Here is a 16,027-nt window from a genome sequence, read left to right as displayed (position 1 = left end):
AGTCGGGAGTGGTGCTGACTGAAAACAGATGATTTGGAGCGATTCGCGCGCCATCTGTTGGTCATTCTAAGGACTTATTGAACTACCCTCGTAATAAAAAAACAATAGTGAAAACCAAAGATTCAAGTATGAGGGTGGGGTAAAAAGTTTCCGGACTGACCTAGAGATGGCTCCAGCAGGTCTAATTTTTAGCTTGTATTCTATAGTACTATCTCTCACTAGCTTTTATATCAATTTTTAAGTCGATTACTTTATTAGTATACATTTGAAAGCCTACTGAACAATACACCTCGATTGTTTGTGCAAAAATGGACAAATCAGAGAAGCGTGCGGTCATTAAATATTTCTATTTAAAAGGCCTAATACCACTTCAAAATAAAGAAGAAATAGATTCCACACTGAAAGACTCTTCTCCATCATATTCGGCGGTTAAACAGTGGGTTTCTGAATTTAAGAAAGGTCGCACGAGCACTTCTGACGTACCAAGTTCAGGACACCCCCTTGAGGTCGCAACTCCCGAAATGATCAAAAAATTTTGGAATTGTTCCCCCATCCGCCATATTCGCCAGATTTGGCCTCCAGCGACTCTCATCTGTTCCCTAACCTTAAAAAATGGCTCGGAGGTAAAAAATTTCAACGCAACGAGGAAGTCATCGATGCTGTAAATGAATATTTTGAGGCAATTGACGTATCGGTCTATAAAAATGGCATCACTGTCTTGGAGCACCGTTATGAGAAATGTATTAGACTTAAGGGAAATTATGTTGAAAAATGAAGTGAAAAAAAACAACGCAAAAAGTTGTTTTTCCTTATCAGGCCGGAAACTTTTCACCCCACCCTCGTAATTATGTTCTCGATATAAACAGATACCTATGTTGATTACCACAATATTTAATTTCTTACCTTTAAGCCTAAAAGTTTGGCTTTTTCAATTGCTAATCCAAAATTTAAACAATCTCCAGTGTAGTTAGGTATAATAACTACAGTTCCAGCTGAAAATAATAATTTATTTTCTTACAGGATGTATCTAGTCCCAAGAAATTCAGAGAGTTTTAAAAGGGGATGGAATCTAGTCGTCCCAAAAATTCGAAAAATTCGTTAATTTAAATAATTTTAAAATGTTTTCTTGAAGACTTAAACAAAGAAAAATTAAAAGTGTTTGAATTTGAAAATTTGGGATAAAAAAGATTCTTATTTGATCAACTGAAAATATAAATAATTACTTTTTTTAATGGATCTGTACTTTAAGTATTAAAAAGTGAACAGAAATTGATTTAACATATCGATTCTAATTCTGTTTAAAATTTAAGAATTTCCAGATTTTAAAGTTAAAAATTAAACGGATTCAAATCGAAAGTTTTAGTCATTAAAAATGTAAACGTCTGATTTAAACTTTATAAACTGTTTTCAACTTAAAAACAACTTCAGCATAATATATTCGTAATTAAAGGCTTTTATTAAATTTGAAGTATTGTTTTAGTCAAAAATATTCCATTTTTAACCCATTCGATTTGAAAATTTTTAATTAAGAAAAAGAATAATTATTTTATATTTAGCAATGATGTTAATTTAAGACGAATACATTAAAACCAAATATTTAAAAGTAAACAATTTTAAAATTAATTGTTTGACATAGAAAGCCTGGAAACATTAAAATTTCGAAGACCTTTTAAGATTGGCACATTATAATTTTAATTATTTTATCAAAAAAATTATTATTTTTGAGTGAAATTTTTTAATTTTGATGCATAAATAGTAATTGTACACTTATTATCAGTAAAAAAAATTTGAGTAATTTTAAGAGATATTTAGATGTTTTTAAGAGATTAAAAATCTATTTAAAACAAAAAATTTAAAAGCTTTTCAAGAATTGTGAAAGGCTTTAAAGAAGAATAAAATCAGCTTATTAAGATTTCAAGGAAGATGAAAAATGATTTTTAATTTTGAAAAATTATTTTAAGAGAATATTTACAAATATTTTAAAAGATTTTCAAATTTTTTAAAATAGAATATGGAAGGTTTTGAGGATTTTATTTTTAAATTTGCAGGATTTGAAGAAAATCGTAGGTAAAGTTGGGAAAATAGGTTTTCAAATCTTTTTAAATATTCTCTTTTTATAATTTTTCAAACATGAAGACCGAATTTTATCGGTGCATACACTTCGTTTAAGTCATTTGATAACATTTCAAGTTTTAAATTAATTTTGAATATTTTCAACATTTCTAAATATCTCTTAAAATTACTCAAATTTTTTATACAAAATATGAGTGTTCAATTCTTATTTACATTAAAAATTTAAGGAATTTTTTCAAAATTTTTAGTATTTTTCAAAAATTGTAGGCAAAATACAATTCATTTTAAAAGATATTTAGAAGTTCTGAAAAACTTTCAAAAATAATTTTAAATTTGAAAAGATTTATATCAACGTCCGGATTTCTCTAAATTTTGAAATAAAATTTGGAAGCTCTTCAAGGATTTTAAATTATTATAAATGAAAATAATTTGACTTCTAATTTATGAAGTGTTTAGTTTAGAAAAAAAATTAAATTTTGAAATATTTAATGTTTCTAGTTTAAAATTCTTTGAGGTAATATAAATTTGTATGTTTATTGATTAATTTTTTTAATTTAAACAATTGAAAATGATAACGTGGATTTATTTACAACTTATTTAAAAACATTTTTTAAACTTATTTAACAATAATTTATTTAACATTTTTTAAATAAAATAACTTTCAAACTTCATGTTTAAATTATTAAAATTCCAAAGTTCCATTATAACTGCTTTAATTTGTACTTTATTTTTTTATTATTTTAGATGGAAAAATGTGAAGGCTTAGAGTTTCATTTTTTAAATTTTAGTGACCGTGAAAAATGTTCGCGCACCAGGAAATGGCCGGGAATTCTTCGGTTAAAACGGCCACCCTGATTTTGTTTATTAAAATTAATTTTACAGTTAAAGGAAGTTGATCGTTCTTTTTTTTAAATTTTGAATCAATTACTATATGTTTAACTTTAGTGCAATTAAATGTCAATTTAACCTTTGTTATTCATTGATACACACTTTAGGGCGTATAAAATGTTACTGGAGGGTGGTGAAGCAAATATCGACCCAGCAATCGCTGCATTCAACATGCCGGAACCGACAAATCCTGAAAAAAGAAAATTCAATAATGCAGTTTCACTTTTGCAAAATATTAAATTGATCAATAATAGATTCGATTTTACCGGCTGCAAAAGGCTCATGCCCACTGCCTCCACCGCAAATAACTGTCACTTTTTCGCTAGGTTCTCTCCACTGAAAATAAAAAATTGACTATGAAAATTCTCTCGTATAAGAACTTATTTTTTGATAACTAATTCAGTTATTTAAGAAATTAAATTTAGATTTAATTCAGATTTGAATGCTTCTTCAACCTTTCACGTTAAAATTTGACTACGAATTTGTTGAAAATTAAAAAAAAATCCAACTATTTAGACAACACTTTCTAAAATATCTTCATTCTAATAAAAAAAACACAAAATTAAAAAAAAGTTGAAAGAAAAAGAAGGAAACCTCAAAATCCCCCTCTTTTCTTTTTTATCTCTCGTACTGTTGGAAATTGTAGTTGTTAGATGAATTTCGAAACAGTATTAGATTTTTCAACTGTTCTTTGATTTTATTTTTTACAAAATAAAGTGAACGCTTCGTATTTTCACCACATTTGTGCGCAGGCCTTTTAAAATTAAATGCCAACAAAACGAAAACTGCAAGTTAGTGATTGTGAATTCTCTTTTGTTAAAGCTCCTTCGGATTTGACCTCGGTCTGGTACTGCTTATTCAGATAATGCAAAGTAATGTACAATTTTTATTTTTTTATGCTTACTTTAATAATTTTTATCGTGAATGTTATTTTTCATGATTAAAACAAAAGCAGCGCATTCTAATAAAAAATTATTAATGACAAGTGTGTAGAACTTTTTTGGATGCACAATTTTAATCCATACATCTTTTTTCGTATCTTGCATAGTTTGGCCGAAAAATTTAATTTTTTAATTTTAATTTTTTTTTGTGTCGTCAAAATTTGAATATTCAATTTTTCGAAAAAAATTAAAAAGTTGTTATGATAATCTTGTAGGGCCTTCAAAAATTAAAGTTTTTAATTTTTTAATTTTTCTGTTCGTTTCGAGCGTTATTTACCTTAAAATTTTCGTTTTCGTTTACTTTTTTTTTAAATTTTGTAAGTGCATTGACTCTCGTAATTTCTTTATCGAAAAAAGTTATTAGGATAAAATTTTTGTATTTTCAAGAACTACGAATAATCACTAAGAGAATTTTTGAATTTTAAAAAAAGAGGTCTCAAAAATGTCCAAAATGCCTATATGTCCTATTTTCAATAAAATAGTTTAATTTTTAACAGAAGAAATGAATTTTCAACTAGAATTAGGAATCTTTAAGAAAAAATTAATTTTACTGTAAAAAATGAGCCCAAAATGGAATGATTTTTCATGAAAATAGTTCAATTTTCCATCAAAGAAATTAATCGTGGATCAAGAGATGAATTTTTCAACAAGATGATTAATTTTCTGTTACAAAAGATAAATTTTCAGGAAAATAGTTAATTTTTTAACGAAATAAATTAAATTGCAACTATAATTATAAATATTTTTAAAAGTAGAACTTGAATCTAATAAATGAATTTTTAACCAAAAATATCAATTTTCAACCACAAAGATTAATTTTCTAGAAATTATATAAAATAGATTATAAAATGGCATATCTCATTTTCATTCTACAATTTTTTGGTGAAAAAATCCTTCATTCCCTGGACTATACAAAAAAAAAGGATTTTTCAACAAAGCAGTTTCATTTTTAAGCAAAAAAATTAAATTTCTACGAAAAAGATGCACTTTCAACAAAATACATGAATTTCCACTTAAAAAAGATAAATTTTTAACAAAAATGGAATAATTATATTTTCTTTTAAAATTATAATTTAAAAAAAAGAGATTTTTCAACAAAATACTTAAATTTGTAAGCAAAGAAATTAATTTACAACTATAATAATTAATCTTAAATAAATACAAGAAATATGAAATAAGTAGTGGGATTTTCCACCAAGAAGATAAAGTTGAAAAAATGAAGATTAATTGTTTACGTAAAAAGATGCATATTTAACAAAACGCATGAATTTTCAATTAAAAAAGATAAATTTTCAACTAAAAATGCAATAATCATCTTTTCAGTGAAAAAGAATAATTTTCAAATATAAAACAAACTATTTTTCAACAAAATAATTTAATATTTAACAAAAAACATGAATTTTCAACCAAATAGTTGAATTTTCTGCCATAAAGGATGAATTATCAACAAAATAAATTAATATTAAACTAAGAAATATAAATTTTCAATCTAAAATGGAATAGTAATTATTTTTCTTTACTAATTAATTTTCGACCATAACAAATGAGCTTTCATCAAAATAAATAAATTTTCAAACAAAGAATTTATCATAAATCGAATAGTTAAAGTTTTAGTTATAAAAATAATGTTATGCTAATAAGATGAATTTAAATTAAAAAATATAATTTTTTTAACAAGAATGGAATACTCATATTTTCAGTTTAAAATACTTTTATAACAAAAAGAATGAATTTTCCACAAAATAAATGAATTTTAAATGCACAAAGATGAATTTTCAACCCAAAGTAAAATAGTATTTATTTCTATTTAAAAATTAATTTTCAATCTAAAAAAAGAACTTTTATCAAAATATATAAATTTTCAAGCAAAGAATTCATCATAAATCGAATAGTTAAAGTTTTAGTTATAAAAATAATGTTATGCTAAGAAGATGAATTTCAATTAAAAAATATAAATTTTTTAACAAGAATGGAATACTCATATTTTCAGTTTAAAATATTATTTTCCTTTTAATGAAAAAACTATGTTTCAACAAAATAATTTAATTTTTAACAGAACAAAGTTAATTTTTAACCAAGAAGATTACTTTTATAACAAAAAGAATGAATTTTCCACAAAATAAATGAATTTTAAATTAACAAAGATACATTTTCATCCTAAAGAAAAATATTATTTATTATTATTATTACAAAATTAATTTTCAACCATAAAAAATGAACTTTTAAGAAAATATTTGAATTTTCAACCAAAGAAATAATCAAAAACGGAATAGTTAAGTTTAGAGTTAACAAAATTAATTCTCATGCCAAAAAGATGAATTTTGCCCAAAACACTTTGAATTTTTAAAACAAAAATTTGGATTTTCAACAAACCAGTTTAATTTTCAAACTGAAAAGACTGACTTTTTAATTTTTTTAATTGAGTATAATCCATGCAATACGGTAATTATATTTTTAAAAAAAGCTTAAAAATGTGCAATTTTTTAAGGCAATTCAATGTTTTTTTTAATAACAGTAAAATTTCAGAAATTGTAAACAAAATTTAATTTCAAGCAATAAAAATCGCGAATTTTCGTTTTCGGTCTTAAAAAATCAAGACACAGCACAAAAAATCAGGACATCGATAAAAAAATCAGGAGATTTCCTGATAAATCAGGGCTTCTATTTATCTTATTTTAATTGAAACATTGAATAGTGTGTTGTCCAAATTCAATGATTTAAAAAAATTTTTAAGTATTTAACAGTTAAAAATTGATGAAAATTCATTAAAAATTCATAAATACGATAAAAAGATGATCTACTTACGAGTGGTGCTAAAACGACTCTTTTTGTAGAATGAAACTCAAGATGTGGAAATGCCATGGACCATCCTGTTAGAGATTCTTCCACTGCCGTAAAAACTGAATTAACTAAATTCTTTCTTGCCATTTTCTGTTGAGACATTATTATAGTTAATTATTTATTCTTGTATAATGGCTGCTGTTAGTCGATAAAATATAATATCACTCGAAGAGAGACTGTTCGAGACTGCTAGAGACTGCTAGAAACTGACCTCAAAAACTGATTGTCAGACCCATTAGGACGTAATAAAGGCAAACTTTAGATAAGTGCCCATTTCTGAAGGAAAAATAATGAATATTCTGGAACTTGACATGATTTCCGTCTTATCTTAAAAAAGTCTTCTCTAATCTTAAAGTTGAAGCTTTTATAATTTTTTGCTTATAATTTAGATTATTTATTCTTATCTCTCTTATCTCCTTCGAAAATATCCTACGAAACAGTTTTTATTTTCAACCCGAAAATGTTATTTTAAAACAAAAAAGTGAATTTTTCAACAAATAGTTGAATTTTCAACCACAAAATTCAGTTTCAATAAATAGATGAATTTTTAACCAAAAAGTTTAATTTTTTAACAAAAACAAGATTTTTCTATTTCTATTTTATTTTATCTCTCTCTCTCTCTCTATATATATATATAATATATTATTATATTATTATATATTTTATTTCTATTTCTTTTTTTCGAATTTTCTACAAAACAGTTATTAAAAAAACACGAAAATATTAATTTTCAACAAAAAAGTTCATTTTCTGCAACAAAATAGTTGAATTTTCAACAATTTTTTTTCCCTTAAAAAACAGATAACATTCACAAAAAAAAATTTAACAAAGAAAAAAATATAAACCAAATTGTTGAATTTCTAACCGAAGAAGACGAATTTTCTACAAAAGAGTTGACGAAAACCTTAATTTTCAATAAAAAAGTTTATTAGTATAATCAATGAATACATAAAAAAGGCAAAATTTGGAAGTCCTCAACAATAGGTCCGATTTTGATAACTTTTTTTAAAATTTTGTTTTTTTATATTATTGAAAATCAGAAACGTTTTGGAGGTGGCAAACAATCATTTATATTGTTTAAACAATATTTATTATATTTATATAAAAAATTAAGGTTTGTCCCCATTTTTTCTGCAAATCTCTGTATATAGTAATTTCAGAATAAAAAAAAGTTGTTAAAATAAATAAATAAATGTTTTAAGGTATAAAATAATTTTATACCGAATTTCGACCAAAATGATTAATTATTAATCATTTTGGTAGAAAATTCCACATTTGGATTAAAAGATGAAGTAGTTTCTTAAAAATGTATTTTTTGGTGCATGGCTTTAGTTGAAAATTAATATCTTTGGTTGACAATTTAAATTTTTTCAAGTCCTTAACTATTGTTTGATTGTTTATTTTTTTAATAAAACTTAAACTATTTCAGGTGAAGATTCATCACTTCAGTTAAAAATTCATCTATTTAATTAAAAGTTTAACTATTTTTTTTTAAATTAGTTTTTTTCTAAAAAAATAATTTTTTTGATTAAAAATTGTAGTATTTTATTTTTTGGTAAAATTTATTTTTTTCAAAAGAAAATAAAACTATTTGACCGAAAATTTATCTTTTATAGTTAAAAATTCAATAGACTGTTTAAAAATTCAATTTTTTTAAATTCGCCTTTTTCTCCAAAAAATTAAACTTCTTGGTAGAACATTCATGTTTTCGGTTAAATAATAAATTATTTAGTAAAAAATTATTCTGGTTTGAGAATAAGAAAGTTTTCTAAAAATTTATTTTGATTTTTTTTTTAATTTCAACAAATTGTTATTCACATTTATATTTATTTATAATAATTTGTTAGAGACAAATTAACTCGCATAATAAACAAGCGTGGTATTGTTATTATCCATCGCGATTAATCGTATCTCTGATACGCAGAATATTAATGAAAATTAAATTTTCTATTTTATGTATATGTGAGTAAAGCACTAAATTTTTTACATTTAATAAAATATTGTAAAAAAACTGATAAATAAGTCTTCATAAATTTTATTTATTTAAATTTCATTATCTTTTCAGTAATGTCCGATATAGAATATTAAATTTCTCACCATTAATTGTTTAAATACTAAATAAATCAATAAAGACATTCCTAATTGTGTTATGTATATTAATTTTATGTCACTGTACTATTATATAAAAAAATGATAACTAATTATTCGAAAAATTTTTACTGTATTTTGATTTAGTTTTTAGCTATTTATGACTGCAATATGAATAAAAATATAAATATCTGTTTTTTTAAAGTTTTTGCTGAATATCGTATAAAAATTTTTTTTACACTTAAATATCATTACAATTGTTTAAACAATATAAATACTTGTTTGCCCCCTCCAAAAGGTTTCTGATTTTAAATAATAGAAAAAAAATTAAGATTGAAGCTGTTCTTGAGGACTTCCTACTAAAATCATTCGTTGACGCTACTATATTTTCAACCAAAAAGATTAATTTTTTACAAAAAAGACGAATTTTTAACAAAATACATGAATTTTTAACAAAAAATGGTATAATTAGATTTCAGAAAAAAAGAATAATATTTGACAACAAAAAAAAAACGAGTTTTTAACATATAGTTCTTTTTGACCAAAGAGATAGATCTTTATAAATAGTTTAATTTTTAACCAAAAATTTTAATTTTTTAAGTACAAAAAATGTTGAACAAATTGTTGAATTTTGAAGACAGGGAGTCGAATTTTCTACAAAACAGATTTAAGAAAACACGACAATATTAATTTTCAACAAAAAAGTTCATTGTCAACCAAAAAGATTAATTCTCTACAAAAAGACGAATTTTCTACAAAATAGTTGAATTTTTAACAATTTTGTTCCTCAAGAACCAGATAACATTTAATAAAAAAATTTAACAAAGAAAAAAAATTAAACCAAATTGTTGAATTTTCAAGCCAAGAAGATGAATTTTCTACAAAACAGTTGAAAAAATACGAAAACATTAATTTTCAATAAAAAAGTTTATAAATAGTTGAATGTTCAACAAAAAAATTTTATTTTTCAAGAAGAATAAAAATGTTAAATTGTTGAATTTTCAAGCAGGAAGACAAATTTTCAACAAAACTGTTTAAAAAAAAATTAATTTTCAACGAAAAAGTTTATTTTCAACCAAGAAGATAAGTTCTTTACGAAAAGACAAATTTTCTACAAAATAGTTGAATTTTCAAACCGAAAATATCAATGTTAACAAAAAAAGAGTTTTCAACAAAACAGTTTTTAAGCAAGTAGTTAAATTTTCCACAACAAAAAATAGATATTTAAACAAAAAAGAATCTCAATTTTCAATAATAAACAGTTGATTTTAACCAAATCAGAAGAATCTTTAACGAATTTTTTAAATTCTTAAACAAAAAGTTGATTTTTTAACCAATTTTTACATGAAAATTTGAATTAAAAAAAAACAGTTACATTTTGAACTAAAAAGGATAACATTTTATGAAAAAAGATAAATTTCTAACCGAGAATAATTATACAGTCAAGAAAGAAAAAAATTTCAACCAAAGGAATTTTCAACCAAAAATAGAATAGTTACATTTTCAGCTAAAATGATTAACTTCTAACAAGAAAAAAAAAATGAGTTTTCAACAAAATAGTTCTAGTTTCAATGAAAAACAATAATTTTGTGCCAAAAAAAAGATGAATTTTCAATCCAAAATGGAATAGTTAGATTTTTAGTTGAAAAAATAAACTTTTACCCCCAAAAAATTCATGGTTAAATCCTCAACCGAAACAGTTGAATTTTTAAGTGAAATAGTTAATTTTTTAAGCCAAGAAGAAAAATTTTCTACAAAACAGTTGAATTTTCAAGCCAAAAATATGACTTCAGAAAAAAAGTTAATTTTTTAATAAACAGTTTAATTTTTAGCCAAGCCGTTACATTTTTAACCAAAAAAGAGAAATTTTTTACTGAAACAGATAAAATCATCAACCAAGAAAAATTTTGCACAAACCAACAAAAAATTACCAAAAAAGAATAATTTTCTACAGAAAAAGATGAATTTTCACAAAAATACATGAATTTTCAACCAAAAGTTAAATAGTAAGATTTTTAATTAAAAATCCTAAGTTGAAACAAAATTTTCAACAAAATAGTAGTATTTTCAAAATAGATATAAATTCATGAAGAAATTAATTTTTAACCAAATATTTTAACTTTTTACCAAATTTTTTGAATGATCAAGTCAGGAGGACGAATTTTCTTCTAAAATGTTCATTTTCAATCAAGAATATTAATTTTCTATTACCTATTATTATGAAAAAGTCTTCTTTAATCTGAAAGTTTTGATAATTAAATGCTTATAATTTAGACTACTTTCTCTCTTTAATATCCTTCACGAAGTTTATAATCGATTTTGTAATAAACTTGTAATTTGTACCCTAACTATTTGCACCGTATAAATATTATTTATCTACACGGTTAAGTTCTTCAAAATAGATACTAGGCTTTTAATCAATAATTTAGAGATTATAAGGTGGTAAATATTATCAAAGTATTATACAAACTGTTTATACACTTAACACGTTTTTGTAAAATTACATTGGGTAGGATAAATACAAATCCTGAAATGTTTCAAATTTTGAGTAAAAAAAGTTTATTGCATTTTCACCACAATAAAGGATTTTTTAACAAAGTTTTTATATTTAGAACTAAAAAGAGTAATTTTCAAATAATTCGTGGAATTTTTAACTAAAAAGATCAATTTTCAACAAATAATGGAATAGTTATATTCTCCATTCAAAAATTATTTTTTTACTAAGATAAAACACAAATTTTCAACAAAAAATTGAAATTGTTTATTAAACAATCAATCAAGGAAAATTCTTCAGTCAAAAGGGAAATTTTTTTTAACCAAACAAGGCAAATTTCCAACAAAACAGTTTAATCTTCAACAAAAAAGCTAATTTTTGAATAGTTTAATTTTTTATGAAAATCGTTTCATTTTCAATGAAAAAGGGTAACTTTTTAACCAAATTATTTCATTTTCGACAAAATATTCTATTTCGTGACCAAATAATACAATTGAGTTAGATAAAGGAATTCTCAACAAAAAATGTAATAATTTATATCTCAACTAAAAAAGATTTTAATTTTAACCAGACAAAATAATTCTTAAAAAAAGAAGTGAATCATCAAACAAAACAGGCTAATTTTGAACCAAACCGTTACAAAATTTTCAATAAAAAATGAAATTTCTACCCAGAATTCCTACCAAACAGGACGAATTTTCAGCAAAAATACATTAATTTTCAACCAAAAGTTAAATTTCCAATGAAAAAAGATAAATTTTCAACCAAAAATTATTTTGAAACTTAAAAGACACATTTTGTACAGAAGAGTAGGATTTTCCAACTAAAAAAATTTTGCGACCAAACAGGAAAAAAATGTCAACCATATTGTTGATTTTTCAAGTCAAAAAGACGAATTTTCTACAAAAAAGTTCAATTTTTAACTAAAGAGATGTGTTTTTAGAATAAAGAAAAGAATTTTCTACAAAAGTGCAAAATTTTCTACTATCAAAATTTTTCCAGTCGAGAAATAAAATAATTTAAACCATATTGTTCAATTTTTAAACTCAAAAGACGAAGTTTCTACAAACAGTTATTATTATTCAATCCGAAAACATTATTTTACAACAAAAAAGTTAATTTTTTAAATGTATTGTTGCATTTTCTACCAAAAATATTCAATTTTCAAGCCGAAAATGTAAGCTTTTAACAAAAAAAGTACATTTTCAGTAATTAGTTTCATTCTTAACTATAATTTTTAACTTTTTAACGAAGAAAATTTCTTTTAACCAAATTGTTAATTTTTCAAGCCAAGAAGACGATTTTTCAACGAAATAGTTTAATTTTCAACCAGAAAATGTGAATTTTCCAAAATGTTTAAAAAATAATATAATTTATTAACAATAAAAAAAATGTGAAGGAAATTGTTGACTTTTGAAGCCAAGAAGACAAATTTTCTACAACAACAAAAAACATGAAAATTTTAATTTCTAACAAAAAGGTTGACTTTCGACCAAAAATATTAATTCTCTACAAAATAGTTGAATTTACAAACCGAAAATATGTATTTGTAACAAAAAAATTAATTTTCAAACAAATAGTTGAGTTTTATACTAAAAAGTTTACTCTTCAAACCGAAAATAAGACTTTTCTTAACAAATTTTTTTTCTGAAGAAACAGGTAACTTTTATCAAAGAAATTACATTTTTTAACAAAGAAAAAAATATTTACCAAATTATTGAATTTATTAAATTTGTTATCAAATAAAAATTTAAGTTTAGTTTACTAATTTAATTATTATTTTTAATTAAATTAAATTTCTATTTTAATAATATTATCTTAATTTTTAATCTAGAAATGGAATTTTCAACGAAAAAAAGTAATAGTTGATATGTCAACCAGAAGTTATTTAAATTTCAAGTAAAAAAGATTTGAATTGTACCAAAACAAACGAATTTGCAACAAAATTTGTTAATAGTCATTTTCACCAAAAAGTAAAATTTTAACGAAAAAAGACGAAATTTACACAACAAGAGATGATTTTTTTAACGAATAGTTACATTTTCAACCCGAAAATATTAACTTTGAACAAAGAAGTTCATATTTAGCTAAGAAGATTAATTTTCTATGAAAACGAGGAATTTTCAACATAATATAAGAATTTTCCACGAAATATGAAATAATTAGGTTTTAAGTTAAAAAGATTAATTAAAAAAAATGAATTTTGAACAAAGCAATTTATCTTGCATACAAGCTGATCATGGATTTTTAAGGCAATAAGTAATAGTTGACATTTCAGCCTTAAAGGATTTAAATTTTAAATAAAGATAGTTGAATTCAACCATACAGATGAATTTTCAACAGTCTTAAAAAAAAACAGTTACATTTTTATTAAAAAATACGTCACTTTTACCAAAAGAGATTAATTATCAACAAAAGTTGTTAAACTTTTCACCAAGAAAAAAAAATTATTTTTTAAATTTTTAAGCCGAAAAGTCACCCCTAATAATGAAGTTAAGTCCGAGTGTTTCAGCAGCCTCCTCCGCTGCTTTGTACAGAAAAGCTCCTTTGCCCACTTCTTCGTGATTCCTGGCCATTTTAAGAAGAGTATCTCTTCCATTTGTGACTCTATGTGCTGTACCTAGAATAATCCTGTTCTGAAGACATTCAAGACTCAATATTCCGCGACCATCTTGACGGCGTGAGATGTACAGTCGCGGAACGGCGAGCATGTTCGTTGCAGATACTTTGTTCCTCGCCGACAGTTCGGAAGACCAAATCTGCCGGATAAGACGTTTGTATCTGCTTCGGAGAGTATCTTTTATAGATTTCACATCATGAATGCGGCTTTGTGGCACGCCCAGGTATGTATAAGTCTCTCCAGCGCCAAGGTGTCGTATAGCGCTTCTATCAACGAGCTCAAGATCTTCAGGGATGCCATTAAGATTTCCTCGCTTCAAGTAAACCTTGGCGCATTGTCTAGCCCAAATTGCATTCCAATTTCCTTAGAATATCGTTTGACAATCCTTAGAGCTATACGTAGTTGCTCTCTGTTTTTAGCATAGATCTTAAGATCGTCCATGTAAAATACATGAGTGACCTTGTACTTTCGTTCTGCAGATTTGCCGCACAAGTACCCGAATTGCCCGAACAATCCTATCATTGATATATTCCTTTCTTTTATTTGGTTTTGATTTCTCTAGAATCAAACCGAAGGGCCTATGAACTATCTGTAGTATCTGACACTAACAGAAGTCTAGAGCGGAGGGAGAAATGGGTCACAGAAAATCAAAAGTTTCTCTCTGACCCATCTCGACTCTTCCAAGACCCTCCAGTTACTGTCGACCACCCGCCCAAACCAAAGGAGGTCGAAGTATTTTGGAGAGAAGTCTACGAAGTGCAACATAGACTGGAAGAAGACTCAGAAAATATAAATAGCTTCAAGGAGTTATGTGTTGCTTTGATAACACCTGATAAAGAATGCCCACCCATCACTACCGAGGGGTGAAAAAGTATTAAGAGGGATGAAGAACTATTCCGCACCGGGACCAGATTGTATCAAAACCTTCTGGTGGAAGAAGTTTCCTTCAACCCATCAGCATTTGGCCCATTTTTTCACCTCATGTTTAAAGTCGGAAGAGCCGAATCTGGAGGGGTTGGTGGAAGGGCGCACAATACTCCTGCCGAAAATAGGCAACTTAGCTGACCCAAATAATTACAGGCCAATCACTTGTCTGAACACACTGTATAAGATATTCACAGCTATCCTAAATGATAGGATTTTTCGGGCAATTTAACCTATGTGGCAAGAAATGTATGAACAACGTGGCTCAAAGAAAGGCGTAGCGAGATGTCCGGAGAACTTGCTCATCGATAGATGTGTCTGCAAAGATGCAGCATTCTACCAGCGTGACCTATCGATGGCCTGGATTGATTATCGGAAAGCTTTCGATTCGACCTCCCATAGACTTATCATCCGTCTTTTGGTAAGCTTAAAGGTTCATCCGCAAATCGTTAGGTGCATAGAGAGATTGATGCCGCTTTGGAAAACCAGATTTACTATCTTATCTGGAAAAAATCGTGTGAAAACTAACAAGGTCACCTTTCAGAGAGGTGTCTTTCAGGGCGACACCATGAGCCCATTCCTCTTTTGCCTTATATTATTGCCACTATCTCTAGCACTGCGCCATTCCGACGGGTACTTGTGCGGCAAACCTACAGATCGAAAATGCAAGGTCACTCAAGTATTTTACATGGACGATCTTAAGATCTATTCTAAGAACAAAGAGCAACTACATCTAGCTCTAGGGGTTGTCGAACGATATACTAAGGAAATTGTAATGGAATTTTGGTTAGACAAATGCCCCAATGTTTATTTGAAGCGAGGAAAACTTAATGTCATCCCTGAAGATCCTGAGCTCGTAGATAGAAGAGCTATACGACACCTTTGCGCTGGAGAGACTTATACATACCTGGGCGTGCCACAAAGCCGCATTCATGATGTGAAATCTATAAAAGATACTCTCCGAAGCAGATACAAACGTCTTATCCGGCAGATTTGGTCTTCCGAACTGCCGGCGAGGAACAAAGTATCTGCAACGAACATGCTCGCGTTCCGGTAGTACTCATTCATTTATAGTAGTTCCATAAACGAAGAACGAGCTCAGATCTCTTGATATCGGGACAAGAAAGGTTATGCACATGAACAAAAGCATGCATCTTA

General features: G+C 26.0%; 1 protein-coding gene across 2 annotated transcripts in view; it reads right to left on the bottom strand.

Moving 5' to 3' along the window:
- Positions 1–7,039, bottom strand: part of LOC117171331 (triokinase/FMN cyclase-like) — a 28,380-nt gene extending 21,341 nt beyond the window's left edge. Inside the window, exons 1-5 of one of the 2 annotated variants that reach the window (XM_033358542.1) lie at positions 6,955–7,039; positions 6,708–6,833; positions 3,228–3,297; positions 3,041–3,151; positions 904–992 (exon numbers count right to left, since the gene is read on the bottom strand). In XM_033358542.1, the coding sequence (XP_033214433.1) occupies positions 904–992; positions 3,041–3,151; positions 3,228–3,297; positions 6,708–6,830 (393 nt within the window). In that variant the 5' untranslated portion in view covers positions 6,831–6,833; positions 6,955–7,039. Of the gene's footprint in view, positions 1–903; positions 993–3,040; positions 3,152–3,227; positions 3,298–6,707; positions 6,933–6,954 lie in introns of those variants that run through there. The other variant, XM_033358541.1, reaches the window with a different exon arrangement.
- Between the last annotated feature and the right edge of the window lie 8,988 nt (positions 7,040–16,027).

The sequence above is a fragment of the Belonocnema kinseyi genome, chromosome 4 (assembly GCF_010883055.1).
Source record: "Belonocnema kinseyi isolate 2016_QV_RU_SX_M_011 chromosome 4, B_treatae_v1, whole genome shotgun sequence".
Taxonomy (NCBI): Eukaryota; Metazoa; Arthropoda; class Insecta; order Hymenoptera; family Cynipidae; genus Belonocnema; species Belonocnema kinseyi.
Note: the sequence above shows the minus strand (reverse complement) of the source record. Positions and strands in the feature narration are given on the sequence as shown.